The sequence below is a fragment of the Narcine bancroftii genome, chromosome 3 (genome assembly GCF_036971445.1).
Source record: "Narcine bancroftii isolate sNarBan1 chromosome 3, sNarBan1.hap1, whole genome shotgun sequence".
Classification (NCBI taxonomy): domain Eukaryota; kingdom Metazoa; phylum Chordata; class Chondrichthyes; order Torpediniformes; family Narcinidae; genus Narcine; species Narcine bancroftii.
In genome coordinates this window covers 303,030,371-303,043,782 of record NC_091471.1, presented here as the reverse complement: position 1 = coordinate 303,043,782, position 13,412 = coordinate 303,030,371, and the positions used below count along the sequence as shown (strand labels likewise).

Below are 13,412 nucleotides of genomic sequence, written 5' to 3'. Positions count from 1 at the left end.
AGAAAGAAAAAGAGAGAGGGGTAGTGAGAGGGAGAGAGGGGCAAAGAGATGGGGAGAAGAGAGAGAAAGGGGTGTAGAGGGTGTGGGTAGCGAGAGGTGGTAGAGTGATGGGGAGAGGAGTCATTGGGAGGTGGAAAGAGAGGGAGAGGGGAAGGTGGATAGAGGGGGGGAGGATGAGAGGGAGGGAGGGGTAGTGGAGTAAGAGGGGATGGGAGAGAGATGGGGAAATATTACTTCAATCCATTTCTTGATACTGATCCACTCCCTCCCTCCTTGAACATCAGCTGACGTACCACCACCACCACCCCTATCCCTCCCTACTCTCCCCCATCACTGGGAGGGACCCCACTCATCTGGGAGATCCCTGACCAGGGAGAGACCTCACTGTGGTATGATCCTCTGTAAGTGGGTAGAGAGAGAGAGAGAGAGAGACAGTGAGAGAGGATCACTCTGTAAACAGGAGAATGAAGAGGCAGAGAATGAGAGAGACTAACTCAGTAAATGGAAATAGACTCCCTCTGTAAATTGAAAGACAGACACAGACAGACAGAATCACTCTGTAAAGAGGGAATGCAGCAAAAAAGAGAGAGAGACCCTCTTGAAATTCGTAGAGAGTGAACGCACGGGGGGAGGGGGGAAGAGAGACCCTCTGTAAATGAGGGGATGGAAAGGGAGGGAGAGAGAGATATATATTGTACACAGGGGGATGGAGAGAGAGAGACAGATTCCTTCTTTAAGTGAGAAGATGGAAGGAAAGAAGTACAAGAGAGAGATTCACTCTAAACAGGATAGAAAGAGAGGGAGAGAAACTTCCTCTAAATGGGTAAAGAGAAGCTCCCTCTATAAACTGGAGGTTGGAAAGAGCAAATGAGAACGAGAGAGAGGGGCAGACAGATGTACTCTATAAACAAAAGGGGGAGAGAGAAAGAGGGAGACTTACTCTGTAAACAGCAGCATGCAGAGAGGGCAATTCACTCTGTAAATGGGTGTAGAGAGAAAGATTCTCTCCACAATAGAGAGAGAGAGAGAGAGAGAGAGAGAATTACTCTGTAAACAAGGGTATTAAGAGATAGAGGAGAAAAAGGGAAAGAAAGAGAGGCTCCCTGTGTAATCAGGGATGGGGAGAAAAAGAGTGGGATACCCTTTGGCCTTCAGGGCCGCTCTCTGTGGCTCAAAACGTGGCAGAACAATGGCCATCTTCCCTACCCATAATTCCCCACGCAGCTGAAACTGTTCTAGGAACTACAGAGCGGTTCCAGCTGTGTGGGGGGATTATGGGTAAGGAAGATGGCCATTGCTCTACCGCGTATTTATGACGTATTTTAGGGCTGTTGTTTGAAATGCAAGTTTTAAGTTTTTGATCCGCTCTTTTAGCCGGCCTCCAGGCAGAGGCCTGACATGAAATGGCCTAGAGGTTCACTCTGTAAACGGGGATGGAGAGATAGTTGGCCCTTTTATAAAGTGTAAATGGGTCTCTGAACAGTGGTATAGAGAGAGAAAGATAATACCTTTCTAAATGGGTATATATACAGACAAACAGGGATTCACACTGTAAAATGGGAATGGAGAGAGAATTCCTCTATTCCCAGGGGTATGGAGACAGAAAGCAAGAGAAAGAGAGATAGTGTGTCTGTGAGAGAGAGCGAAAGAGGGAGAGATAGATTCCCTTGTAAATGGGAATAGAGAATGAGAGACAGACAGAAGCCTTTTTTTCACTGGCATCCCAATTAATTGGCCGTTCAGTGTCCTGGTTAAAGAAGCCATTTTTGATGTTCACACTGGGCCACTTTTAACCAGGACATTACCTGCTTTCACATTGACCACAAGTCATCCCCGTGGATATGAGAGTTAACCTTCAGCAAGAAATGTGTTGCTTGTCCTTTTCACACTGGGTTAGTCAGCACACGAGCGTCAGCTGACACTGGGGATGTGAGTAGGGACCTTCAATCCCTGACATGATTTGTCGCCGGCGTGCCAATTAATCAATTGTCCAATTAATTGCCAATTAATCGCTTTCCCACTGGACCCTTAACCAGTAAATTGGCCATCAATTTCTGGGACAAGGTGCCAGTGAGAAAAGGGCTGGAGAGAGATTCACTATGGAAAGGGGAATGGAGAGAGAATCCCTCTGTAAACAGGGGATGAAGTAAGTGTGTGAGAGAGAGAGAAATGTTCCCTTTGTAAATGGGTAGAAAGAGAAAGGATTCACTTTGTAAAGAGGTTGTGGAGAGATAAAGTGATTCCCTCTCCAAATGGGGGATGGAGAGAAAGAGAGAGAGGGATTCAGAGAGAGTGATTTACTCTTTAAACAGTTGGAGAGAGAGTCAGGAAGAGAGAGAGAGACAACCTCTGTGCAGGGGGGATGGAGAGAGAAAAAGAGCTAGAGAATGAGACAGAGATAGAGAATGAGAGAAAGAGATGGAGAGGAGGGAGAAAGAGAGATAGAGAAGATAGAGAGAGAGAGAGAATGTCTTGTAAATGGGCAATGGGAGAGAGTATGAGAGACAGAGAGAGAACCTTGATCAGTCACTGCCCAGTGACCCTGGGTTCGGAAGAGCAGGAATACTCTGTGATATCTGTTGACCTGGCCCTGATCTGTGTTGTAGATGAGTTTTATCTGTGCTGAGCTGCCAACGGCTGTGTTCCTGGATTCCTATCTGTGTCGAGCCAACCACACTCTGTTCAACGTCAATCACTGTGGTGAGAGCCTCAAAGGGTCAGTGTGAGAGGGTCATGGAGGGCAGGGGGTGGGGGTCACTGGAGCATCGTGTGAGGGAGTCACAGGGTCACAAAGCGATGGATCACGGAGTGCAGGGGTCACTGGATCATGGGATGAGGGGTAGGAGTGCAGGAGTCACTGGGTCATGGAACCAGGGGTCATAGTGCAGGGATCACTGGGTCACAGGGTGAGGGGGGTCACGAAGAGCAATGGTCACAGGGTGCAGGGGTCACTGAATCACGGAGTGCAGTGGTCACGGGGTCATGGAGTTCAAGGGTCACAAAGTGCAGATTACTGGGATGGACAGAGTTTGGAGATTGGGACTCGGAGAGCTCGGATGAACGTGGAAACTGGATAATGCATGGAGTTCATGCAGGGAACACGCAGATGCAGACATGAGGTCACGGATTCCGACACCTTCTCCTGATCCTCCTTCCTCTGCCCTGTCCACCCCCAGGGACCAAGGCTGTGGGCATCATTGAGGGCTTCAACAAGACTGTCCTCCAGAAGCTTCCACAGAGCATCAGCCTGATCAAGATGGAGAGCGTGCTGATGGCGGCTGCCTTCCTTGCCATGCTGCTGGTACAGAGAGGGGCGGCGGGAGACTCTCTCCGCCCTGACTACACCTCCCCAGGCCAGGGGATTGGACCTATCCTCTCCCCTTGCTTCTGCACCCTCCCTATTCTCTCTGCACCCTCCCTATTGCCTGTGCACCTTCCCTGTTCCCTTTGCACCCATCCCGTTGCCTCTGCACCTTCCCCGTTCCGACTGCCCCATCCCCATCGCCCTCTTCCCCTGCTTGCCCAAAGCCTGAGTTCTCCCCTGACCTGTCCCTGTTCCCCATCACCACCAGTCTCCGTTAGTCCCTCATATCCTCTCCATCCCCAACCCCCCTTTCCCTCACCCCTAACTTGTCTCACTCTCTCATCCTCTCTCTGCCCCCCCCCTTTCTCTTGCCCCCTCTCTTTCTGTCCCTGCCCCAGGTGCTAACTCTCTGCGGCCCAGCCTATCGCCCCACTGAGGAGATCGACCTGCGGAGCATTGGATGGGGGAACATCTTCCAGCTGCCCTTCAAACATCTGAGGGACTATCGGCTGCGCCACCTCATCCCGTTCTTCATCTACAGTGGGTTTGAAGTGGTGTTCGCCTGCACCGGAATCGTGCTAGTGAGTGGGAGTCTCTCGACATGGTCAGTGGTCACACCACTGGGTCAGTGCTCATATCACGGGGTCAGGGATCTCTCCCAAGAGTCAGGGTCTTTCCTCTAGTTGAGGATTTATTCTGGGGGTCAAGGGCTTTCTGATGGGTAGGGATCCCTCCATGCAGTTAGAGGTCACTCCATGAAATCAGGGGTCATACCACAGTGAGGTCTCTCCCCGTCAGGGATCTCCCAGGTGAGTGGGGTCCCTCCCCGTGATGGGGGAGAGTGGGGAGGGATAGGGGTGGTGGTGGTGGTACGTCAGCTGATGTTCAAGGAGGGAGGGAAGTGGATCAGTGTCAAGAAATGGATTGAAGTAATATTTCCCCATCTCTCTCCCATCCCCTCTTACTCCACTACCCCTCCCTCCCTCTCATCCTCCCCCCCTCTATCCACCTCCCCCTCTCCCACTTTCCACCTCCCAATGACTCCTCTCCCCATCACTCTACCACCTCTCGCTACCCACACCCTCTACACCCCTTTCTCTCTCTTCTCCCCATCTCTTTGCCCCTCTCTCCCTCTCATTACCCCTCTCTCACTCCACTCCCTCTTTCTCCACCTTCACCTTCATCTCCACCTCTCTCTATGCATTCTCCCCCCCTAACCCCTCCCCCCCCAAAGTCATATGGAGTCTGTTCCCTGGGAATGGAGCACCTCGCCTCTTTGATCATGGTGTACGGAGCCTCATCCTCTCTCTGCTCCCTTCTGGGACTGTTGATGCTTAAGTTCCACCGAAGGGTTTCTCTCTTGTCTGGAGCACTTGTTCACTGCCTCCTCCTGATCGGACTGTTCTGCTGGGCACCACAACCTCGCCATGCCAGCTCCCTCGACGTTGCCGCCCTCTACACCGTGGCTGTGTTGTGGGGGCTTGGCAGTGCCCTGAACAAAACCGGATTGACTAGTGAGTGGGGAGAGAGAGGTGGGGGGGGGGTTAAAGAGAGTGGGAGACAGGGGTAGAGAGAGTGAGGGGGAGAAAGGGAGAGAGGGGGAGGGAAGATCAGGGAAACGGGGTCAAGGGGAGGGATGCGAGGGAGAGGGTGGGGGCAAGGTTGGAGAGGGGTGCAAGAGGGAGAGAGGATGGGGGCAAGGGAGGGGAGAGAGGGGAAGGAGGCAAGGGGAGGAGGGTGGGGACGGAAACCAGAAAGAAATGAGAGGGGAAAACACAAAGAAAGGTTGGGAGAGAGAGATACACCTAATCTCTATTAATTTCACCTTTTTCTCCACCACACTCTTTCCACCCTACCCCATCCACTCTGCATCACAGCTATCGTGGGAATGTTCTACGAGGATAAGGAACGCCAGGATTTTGCCTTCTCGATCTACAACTGGTGCCAAGTCATGGCCATCTTTGCAGTCTACCTCTGGTCCAATACCTACATGAAGGTGGGTAGATGTAGGTGATACTCAGTCGGGGGGGGGGGGGGGGGAGAGAGGGTCCCACAGTTCAGAGGGAACTTCAGTCTGTGTCCCATCCTGGGAGTGTGTGATTGGATGGGGAAGAGGGATCTTCACTCTCTGTCTGACCCCAGGAGTGTGTGACAGGATAGTATGAAGGGATCTTCACTCTGTGTCCCAACCCCCCCCAGGAATGTATGACGGGACAGTGCGAAGGGAGCTTCACTCTGAGTCCGACCCCAAGAGGGTGTGATGGGACAGGGGAGAGAGAGCTTCTCTGTATGTCCCACCCCAGGAGTGTGTGATGGGATGGGGGAGAGGGAGCTTTACTCTGTCCCATCCTAGGAGTATGTGATGGAATGGGGGAAGTTTGTGACTCTGGGTGTTTGGCATCCACAGGTGAAGTTGTCCATCCTCCTGGTTACCCTGGTGGTCTCCATCCTTTCCTACCTGTGGATGGAGCAGAAACTCTCCCTGAAGCAGCCGTTCCGTGTTCCCCGCATACCCAAACCGCGGCACAAGGTGAAGGGTTACCGGTACCTGGAGGAGGATAACTCCGACCAGTCAGATGAGGAGGAGCAAGGGAATGAGCGGGTGGATGAGGAACCTCCTGTTGACCCCCAGCCTGCCCCAGTTCCCCCTGCGCAATCCCCCAGGCCTGAGTTCTGCCGTCCTCGGGTGTACGAACAGTTGGGGACTGACGCGGATGAGCAGCCACTATGAGGCCTCCTCCTTCTCTCCCTTCCCTCTCCCCAACCACCCTTCCTTCATCCCTCCCCCCCCCACTCCACTTGCTCACCCCCACGCTCTTCACCCCCCACTCTGCAACCGTCCTCTCTCCAACTCCCCCTCGGTTTTTGTGAATAATTATTAAACGTGACCCCACCACTCTGTGTTGTGAGATAATCCACTTCCTTCCCTCCCCTCATTCAGTAGTAACAGGGTGGGGGGGTGTGGGCGGGCAGCGCTGATTCCACCAGTGCTCCGCAGCACACCTCCTTGACCGGCCACACAAACTGCAACATTACAGTTTACATAGAAAATTGTGAGTTGGTGATGGGATTTGTGTGCCCACTGAACAGGCCTTTCATGCCATTCCCTCCCTGCTCTTCCACTGCTCCCAGCCATTTCACCATGTCTTTTACCACCAGCTGATCTCTGTCTGTGATTCCTGCATCTCCTCCTACCCCATGATCCAGACCTGAACCACTCACACTGTCACCCCCACCCCCCCTCAGCTGCATGTGTTCCTGGAAGGGAGCGACCCATCTAAAATTCGCCCCCTGTTGTGAGTCCCTGCGAATTCAGGCTCCATCTCACTGAATATCCTCTGCACCACACGACCCACACTCCCATGTGTGCAGACCACAACTGCAGACAGCTCTCTTGTTGGTGATCCACCTGTCCCTGGTAGGGAGGTGATTGTGCCTATTGACCTCACCCATTCCTTCTCAGTGTTTTATGATCCTCCACAAGTACATAGAACATTCTGGCACAGTGTAGAGTCGTTCTGCCATCCCCAACAACCATCTCCCCTTCCCTCCCTCACATCCAAAACCTATTTTTCTTGCGTCCATTCGCCTGTCTCATTCCGGAATACTTATGGCTTTTTTTACGCTCGGCTTGCTGTCTAAAATCCACCGTCACAGAATGGTGGGGTCATTCCAGTCCCAGTTTTTTTTTGGGAGCAGGCGAAGAGTCAGCCCCAGAACGCCATCTGTGGAAAAGGGCAATCTGTGCCCAATTTGGGGGTGTGTACTATATATTTTTTTAGTGAATTTACAGGTAAACAGTTAAAACTTGGACAAAACATGCAGGTAGAACAATAGGAAAAATCTTTTTAATACAGCAAATATACAGCAAAGGTAAAAGGCAGAGTTGATCTGGCTGGCCCTGAGTAATTCACTAGGGAATACCTGACCGACAGGCGCTTGGGTTTTAACCCATGGGATGTCTATGCAGGCTCCCATAAACGCAGAAGTCTAAAATGAGCTGTAGATGAAATGGCTGGAGCTGGAGATGAAATGAGCTGGTGATGAAATGGCTGGAGCTGGAGATGAAATGAGCTGGAGATAAAATAGTGATGAATCGTCTACTAGACTCGCCATTTCATTAGGTGGGTGAAGCACTGATGTGTTGCTGGGAGAAAAATGAGAGATGATTTAATTCATAAGTACATAATTCATGGTTTTGACAAGACAGATGTGGGGTGGCTGTTGGTCTTTCAGAATAGGGCTTGATGATTCATGAATATGATAAAAAGTATGTGTTAAAGGGTACTGAATCTGGAACTCTACAGAAGGAGGGTGTGAATGCTCAGTTACTGAATATATTCAAGACAGTCGCTGATAGACCAGATATTAAGGGAGAGGAGATTAGTGTGAGGGAGTGACACTCTAATAAAAGACCAGCCCCCACAGTGATCCCACCGTGCTGCTCTCACCTTGTGCAGTGAACAAGCTCATCTGTGGGTTTCTCCTCAGTTTGAACAGTCTGAAGCCTGCCGCCCCAGTGTCCCCCAGCAGTCCGCCACCAGCCCCCAATGATAGATAGCAGTGGGATTACTTAAGGTGGTGAGTGGAAAGAAAAAGTTTGAAAACCACTATTTTAATTGGACCTAATTGACTCATTATGTGAACGGTTTCATAACTCCAAAGGAAATAGGCCAATGACCATTTTTCTCAAGCCAAATATTTCAGTAACAATTGGGCCTAGAGCAATGGTTCTCAACTTTTTTTTCCCCACTCACTTACCACCTTAAGTAATCCCTTACTAATCACACTGTGGCATAGGAATTACTTAAGGTGGTATGTGAGTGGAAAGAAAAGGTTTGAAATCAATTGCTATAGATCAATACTTTCAGTAGATTTTCCCCACACTCTTCTATCAATTGTGTGCATGTTTTATTAAATTGTGCATATATTTTCCTATGCTCTATTATCAATTGTCCATGTATGTTTTATTAAATTAAATATTTTCCCATGCTCTTCTATTAATTGTGTGTTAATAAAAGTAACATTTGATTGCAAACCCTTGTGTCCAGACTCGTCTCTCTTGAACCTGACCTTTCTCAACACCATGACCAGTGCTTAAGCCCTTCATCAAGATATGCAAGTACCTGGTAAGTTCCTCATTGTGTCTTTGTGATTATGGAAAGTACTACTTCCAATTTTTGGCAAATAAAATTGTTTTCATCAGAACAACTTTCGTAATTCCATTTATGGCTACTCAACACACTCCTCCTTTCCACCGAACAAGAAGTTGTAGTTGTTTGGCTCCCCTGATGCTCAGTTGGTGAAGGACACCTTATCACCTGAGCCAGAAAAGCACCAGTTTTCACCACATTTCGAAGCTCCAATCCAAGCAGAGTCATCTACAAACAATGAGGCAGCCCACTGTTGTTTTGCATTTTGGACTTCAGCTAGTCCATCAAACACTGAGCTACAGTATCAACAAGATTCTTCAAATGATTTGGCAGTTCTCTGAAATAGGTTATACTTTCGGATATGATTATGAATCCAAGTTCTAAGACTAAGATGAGCGGTGACAGTATTATACAGTTATGTAATAAGTGCCTTACCGGACACAAAAAGTATTGTAATAACTTTTTTTCCACATGGTGACACAACCGAATCTAGTGAGGAGCATGGAAAATTGATCTTGTCGATGGAAGCAGCTCAGACCTTGATTATGATAGGAAAAAGTATGAAATAAAGCAGCAACTTTCAGTCAAATGAGGAAATAATAACTTACTGCATTTGATAGCATACAAGATCCACAGGCATATAAGACCCCCACCCTATCCCCCCCCCCCCCGCCCCACAATTGCAGGGTAAGCATTTAAAACTTTGACAAAACATGCAACTAGGACAAAAGGAAAAATATTTAATAATAATATTGCTGTAATTAACAAGAGAAAATAAAAGCAGCTTAGCTATAATGGAAAATATTTTATAAGAGAACAAGCTACCAGTATGGATATCATAAACTCATTCATTCAGATGCTTTGCAGTTCGGTGAGGGAGATCATGTCTCTCCATCCTTCACGGTCTCTGACCCTTCGAATTGTAGTTCTTGCCTCCCCTGTTTCTAACCATGATGTTAATCCATCTATCATTTTCATTCTCTGCCTACCTCTGCTTTTTTTCCTTCCAGTTATAACTAAATGTTCTAATTTATCACTTTGCATGATGTGTCCAAAGAATTTTGATTGCTGCTTTCTGATTCTTTTATGTAGGTTTTGTTTTCATTCTTTGTAGAACTTGATTGTTTTCCTGTCCATGTGTGATATGCATGAGATTCAGTCTTTCTGTAACAAAAACTTTAATAATCTTCAAAGCACGAAAATTCATCAGTATCCATCATCATCAATGCCCAAAAACTCTTCATCACTAATGCTGGTATCAGTCTTCAAATAATGCATAGTCTTCAGTGCCATCAAGGGCATTACTAATTCTACACTTCTTCAAAGCTTTCACAATCATTTCAGCTCTTACATTTTCCCAATATTTCTTCACCCACTCACACGTTTCACTCTTCCTGTTGGTGTGAGTTCATGGTATGAATCTCCCATCCAATTGTTCCAATGTTGTTGCATGGTATGAATCTCCCATCCAATTGTTCCAATGTTGTTGCATTTTTAAAGGGATTGTTTAGACACACATCTAAAGGCTACAATTGGTTCATGCATTTATTACAAATTTATGAAACTCTAATATGTTGTCTTTTCATAATCCGCTGGCATTTTCTGTACAATGGATGTTTTTGTACACATTGATAAACCCTGCCTTTTCATGAACTGGTAACACCAACCTTCTGTTCCTGCAAAACCCTGATTCCTTTGTTCTCCTCCTAATCTCCCGTCCTCATTAATTATCATTTTGGTAGAAATGCATTTCCCTGAATTCCTCTCATTTATCACCCAGTTTTTTTAAAGTACTCCTCAAGTTCTGGCCAATGTCGGGCTGGACAATGGAGATCACGTTTACCTTTTTTTTAGCAGTCCATACCCGCTATTCTTGCTTTCTCCATTCTCGTATCATTTTTGTTATAGGTAGTGTCCCAAAAACTCTTGCTGCCGCTCTTATTACCAAGCTCCTTAGCATAGCTTATCACTTTTAGTTTGTATGCAATGGTGTAGCTTGAACGCTTTCCTCCTGTAACCATCTTCAGGGTAAAATGTTCCACTGCTATCACCGTGTGTTTGTATTTCAGTGTGCAATGAAAGATGGTGGTGATGCCAGTGAGCCACACAGTGACAATGATCAATGTTGGAATCACTCATCATTATCACCCTAATTTCAACTTCGCATACATGATCCAGGGGATATTTTTGAGCCATTTTTTAGGGGACAGAGAAGTGTGTCTTTTATGCTGCCAAATACTAGCTTTTCTCATGTTTGTTCAGAGGTTGAAAATTAACCCACAAAACCAACCCACCGGAAGACCAGATGATGTGTCTCTCTCAATTTGTGGTGTTCTTGGCAGAGTCCATGGCAGGTGCAGACTCTTGACTCTGAGCTCTGGTCAAACAGCAGCAAGAGGTTTACATAGCAGGAATGGAAAGGTCGCACAAACGGAAGGATATTACATGTATTTTCTCTTAGAAAAGAGAAGTGTGGTATGAACTGGTCGAGCTATTTTTAAAGATAAGAAAACAATGCTGGAGAAACTCAGCATGTCGAACAGTGTGCTCTAAAAGGTACATAACCTTGATGAAGAGCTCAAGTCTGAAATCTTTAGCTACACTGAGTAGGACACATCTCTAAGATGGAGGATCATTGCCTGCCCAAGATTATGCTGTATGACAAACTGGCCACTGTGACAGAGGGGTTCTGAAAAAGAGGTACAAGGACTCTGAAGAAATCCCTTATTGCCCGTCACGTCAACCACCGCCAGTGGTATGCTCTAGCCTCTGATCGTGTGGCCTGCGACACGTCATTCACCAGTCTGTCTCCTCCTTCGAGAACACAAGCAGGGCTAGTCTGGAGGACAAAAGGAGATGGAGGAAGCACCAAACCCAGAACAGAATTACACGGTGCCCGCTGTGGCCTGATATGTCTGTCCCAAGACGTGGACAGACTTCCACCTAAATCTTCATTCATGAGGCCAAGCAATGACAAACTACACTGTCTGACCTGCTGAGTTTCTCCAGCTTTATGTTTTTACTTCAACCATGATGTCTGCAGACTTTCATGTTTCACTTCTATTTTTAAAGATTGTGCTTTGACAATATTGTCTTAGCTTTTGAGATAACATAAATACTCGGCTCAAATTAATTCATTTCCCTGAACTTGATCACCTCATGTTTACCATGGACATCCAATCCCTATACACCTCCATCCCCCATACCAAAGGCCTCAAAGCCCCATTTCTTTCTGGACAATAGACTCCTCCACAGCCGCCCTCTTCTGGCTGGCAGAACTTTTCCTCACCCTCAATAATTTCTCCTTTGACTCATCCCACTTTCTCCAGGTCAAAGGGGTAGCCATGGTTACCCACATGGGCCCCAGCTATGCCTGCTTTTTTGTTGGCTACGTAGAGCAATCCATACTACAAGTCTGCACAGGCCCCTCAACTCTTCCTTCGCTACATCAATGACTACTTTGGTGCTGCCTCATGTACCATGATGAGCTCGTCAACTTCATCTACTTTGCTGCCAACTTTAACCTCAATCTCAAATTCACTTGGTCCATCTCTTGCAACTCTCTCCCTTTTCTCGATCTTTCTGTCTCCATCTCAGGAGACAAACTCGACAGACATCTACAAACCCACCAACTCCCACAGCTACCCCAACTACACCTCTTTCCACCCTGAACCCTGTAAGATTCCATTCCATTCTCTCAATTCCTCCGTCTCCAACACATCTGCACCCAGGATGAGGACTTCCATGCCAGATCATCAGAGATGTTCTCCTTCTTCAAACAACATAGCTTTCCCTCCACCATCAAGAAATTGACCTTCAACCAAATATCCTCCATTACCCACACATCCACCTTAGCCCCCTCCACAACAAGGACAGGATTCCTCTTGTCCTCACCTACCACCCCACAGACTCCATATTTAGCGCATTCTTCTTTTCCATTTTTGCCACCAACTAAATGATCCAATGCTTTCCTCCTCTTTCTACCTTCTGTAGAGACCACATCCTCCATGACTCCATTGTCCACTCTTCCCTCCCCACCCTTGGTACCTATCCCTGCTGACAGCAGGAGATGCTTCACTGGCACCTTCACCACTATTCGGGGCCCAAAATAGTCCTGCTGAGTGAAGTAATACTTCACACATGAATCTGCAGGGATCATTTACTGAATCCAGTGCTCCTGTTTGTGGTCTCCTCTGCATCAGAGAGTCTGTGCGCCGACTGGGAGACCGCTTTGTTGAGCACCTTGGCTCTGTCTGCCACAATAGTGTGGATCTCCCATTGGCTACCCATTTCAATTTCCTCTCACTGGCATGTCTGTCCATGGTCTCATGCACTGCCAGATTGCAAATTGGAGGAACAACACCTTATCTTTCAACTGGGTATCCTCCAACCAGATAATATTGAACGACTTCTGTGGTTTTCATTAACCCACCCCCCTTCACTTCTTACCCTTATTGCCTTTCCCCAGCTCCATCTCTCTCCCTTTCACACAGACATAATCAATTCTCATCTCTCCCCTTTCCATATCCAAACATTTTGTTGATCTGGTCTGGATTCCTCCCCCCAGCCGGCGCTGTCTGTATACTGGGATTTCCTGGTCTTTGATCATTCTGCTTATTCCTTGAAGAAGGGCTCAGGTCCAAAATGTTGGCAACAGATCTTTGTCTCCTGTGGATGCTGAAAGACTTTTTTACTGCAATCACAGCATCTGCAAACTTTCGTGTTTTACTCAAATGAATCCATTTCTGTGCAATTCTGGGGCTCCTAACCTGAGAAAGGATATTCTGACTGTGGAAGAGCTGCAAAGGAGATTCACCAGGTTGATTCCAGAAATAGGTAGTGAGATTACGAGGAGAGATCGAGTAGCCTGGGACTGTACTCATTGAAGTTTAGAAGGAGATTGGTGGGGTGGGTGTCTTACAGAAACAGATTAAATTATCAAAGGAATAAGTAAG

At 47.5% G+C, this 13,412-nt stretch overlaps 1 protein-coding gene across 4 annotated transcripts in view; it reads left to right on the top strand.

Annotated features, from left to right (window-relative positions):
* Window positions 1-13,412, top strand: part of unc93b1 (unc-93 homolog B1, TLR signaling regulator) — a 54,165-nt gene that overhangs the window by 7,003 nt on the left and 33,750 nt on the right. For 2 of the 4 annotated variants that reach the window (XM_069928772.1, XM_069928773.1), the window contains exons 7-12: window positions 2,607-2,700; window positions 3,177-3,301; window positions 3,703-3,885; window positions 4,539-4,818; window positions 5,182-5,300; window positions 5,712-8,342. In XM_069928772.1, coding sequence (XP_069784873.1) covers window positions 2,607-2,700; window positions 3,177-3,301; window positions 3,703-3,885; window positions 4,539-4,818; window positions 5,182-5,300; window positions 5,712-6,035 — 1,125 coding nt within the window. In that variant the 3' untranslated portion in view covers window positions 6,036-8,342. The other 2 variants (XR_011354587.1, XM_069928774.1) reach the window with 2 other exon arrangements.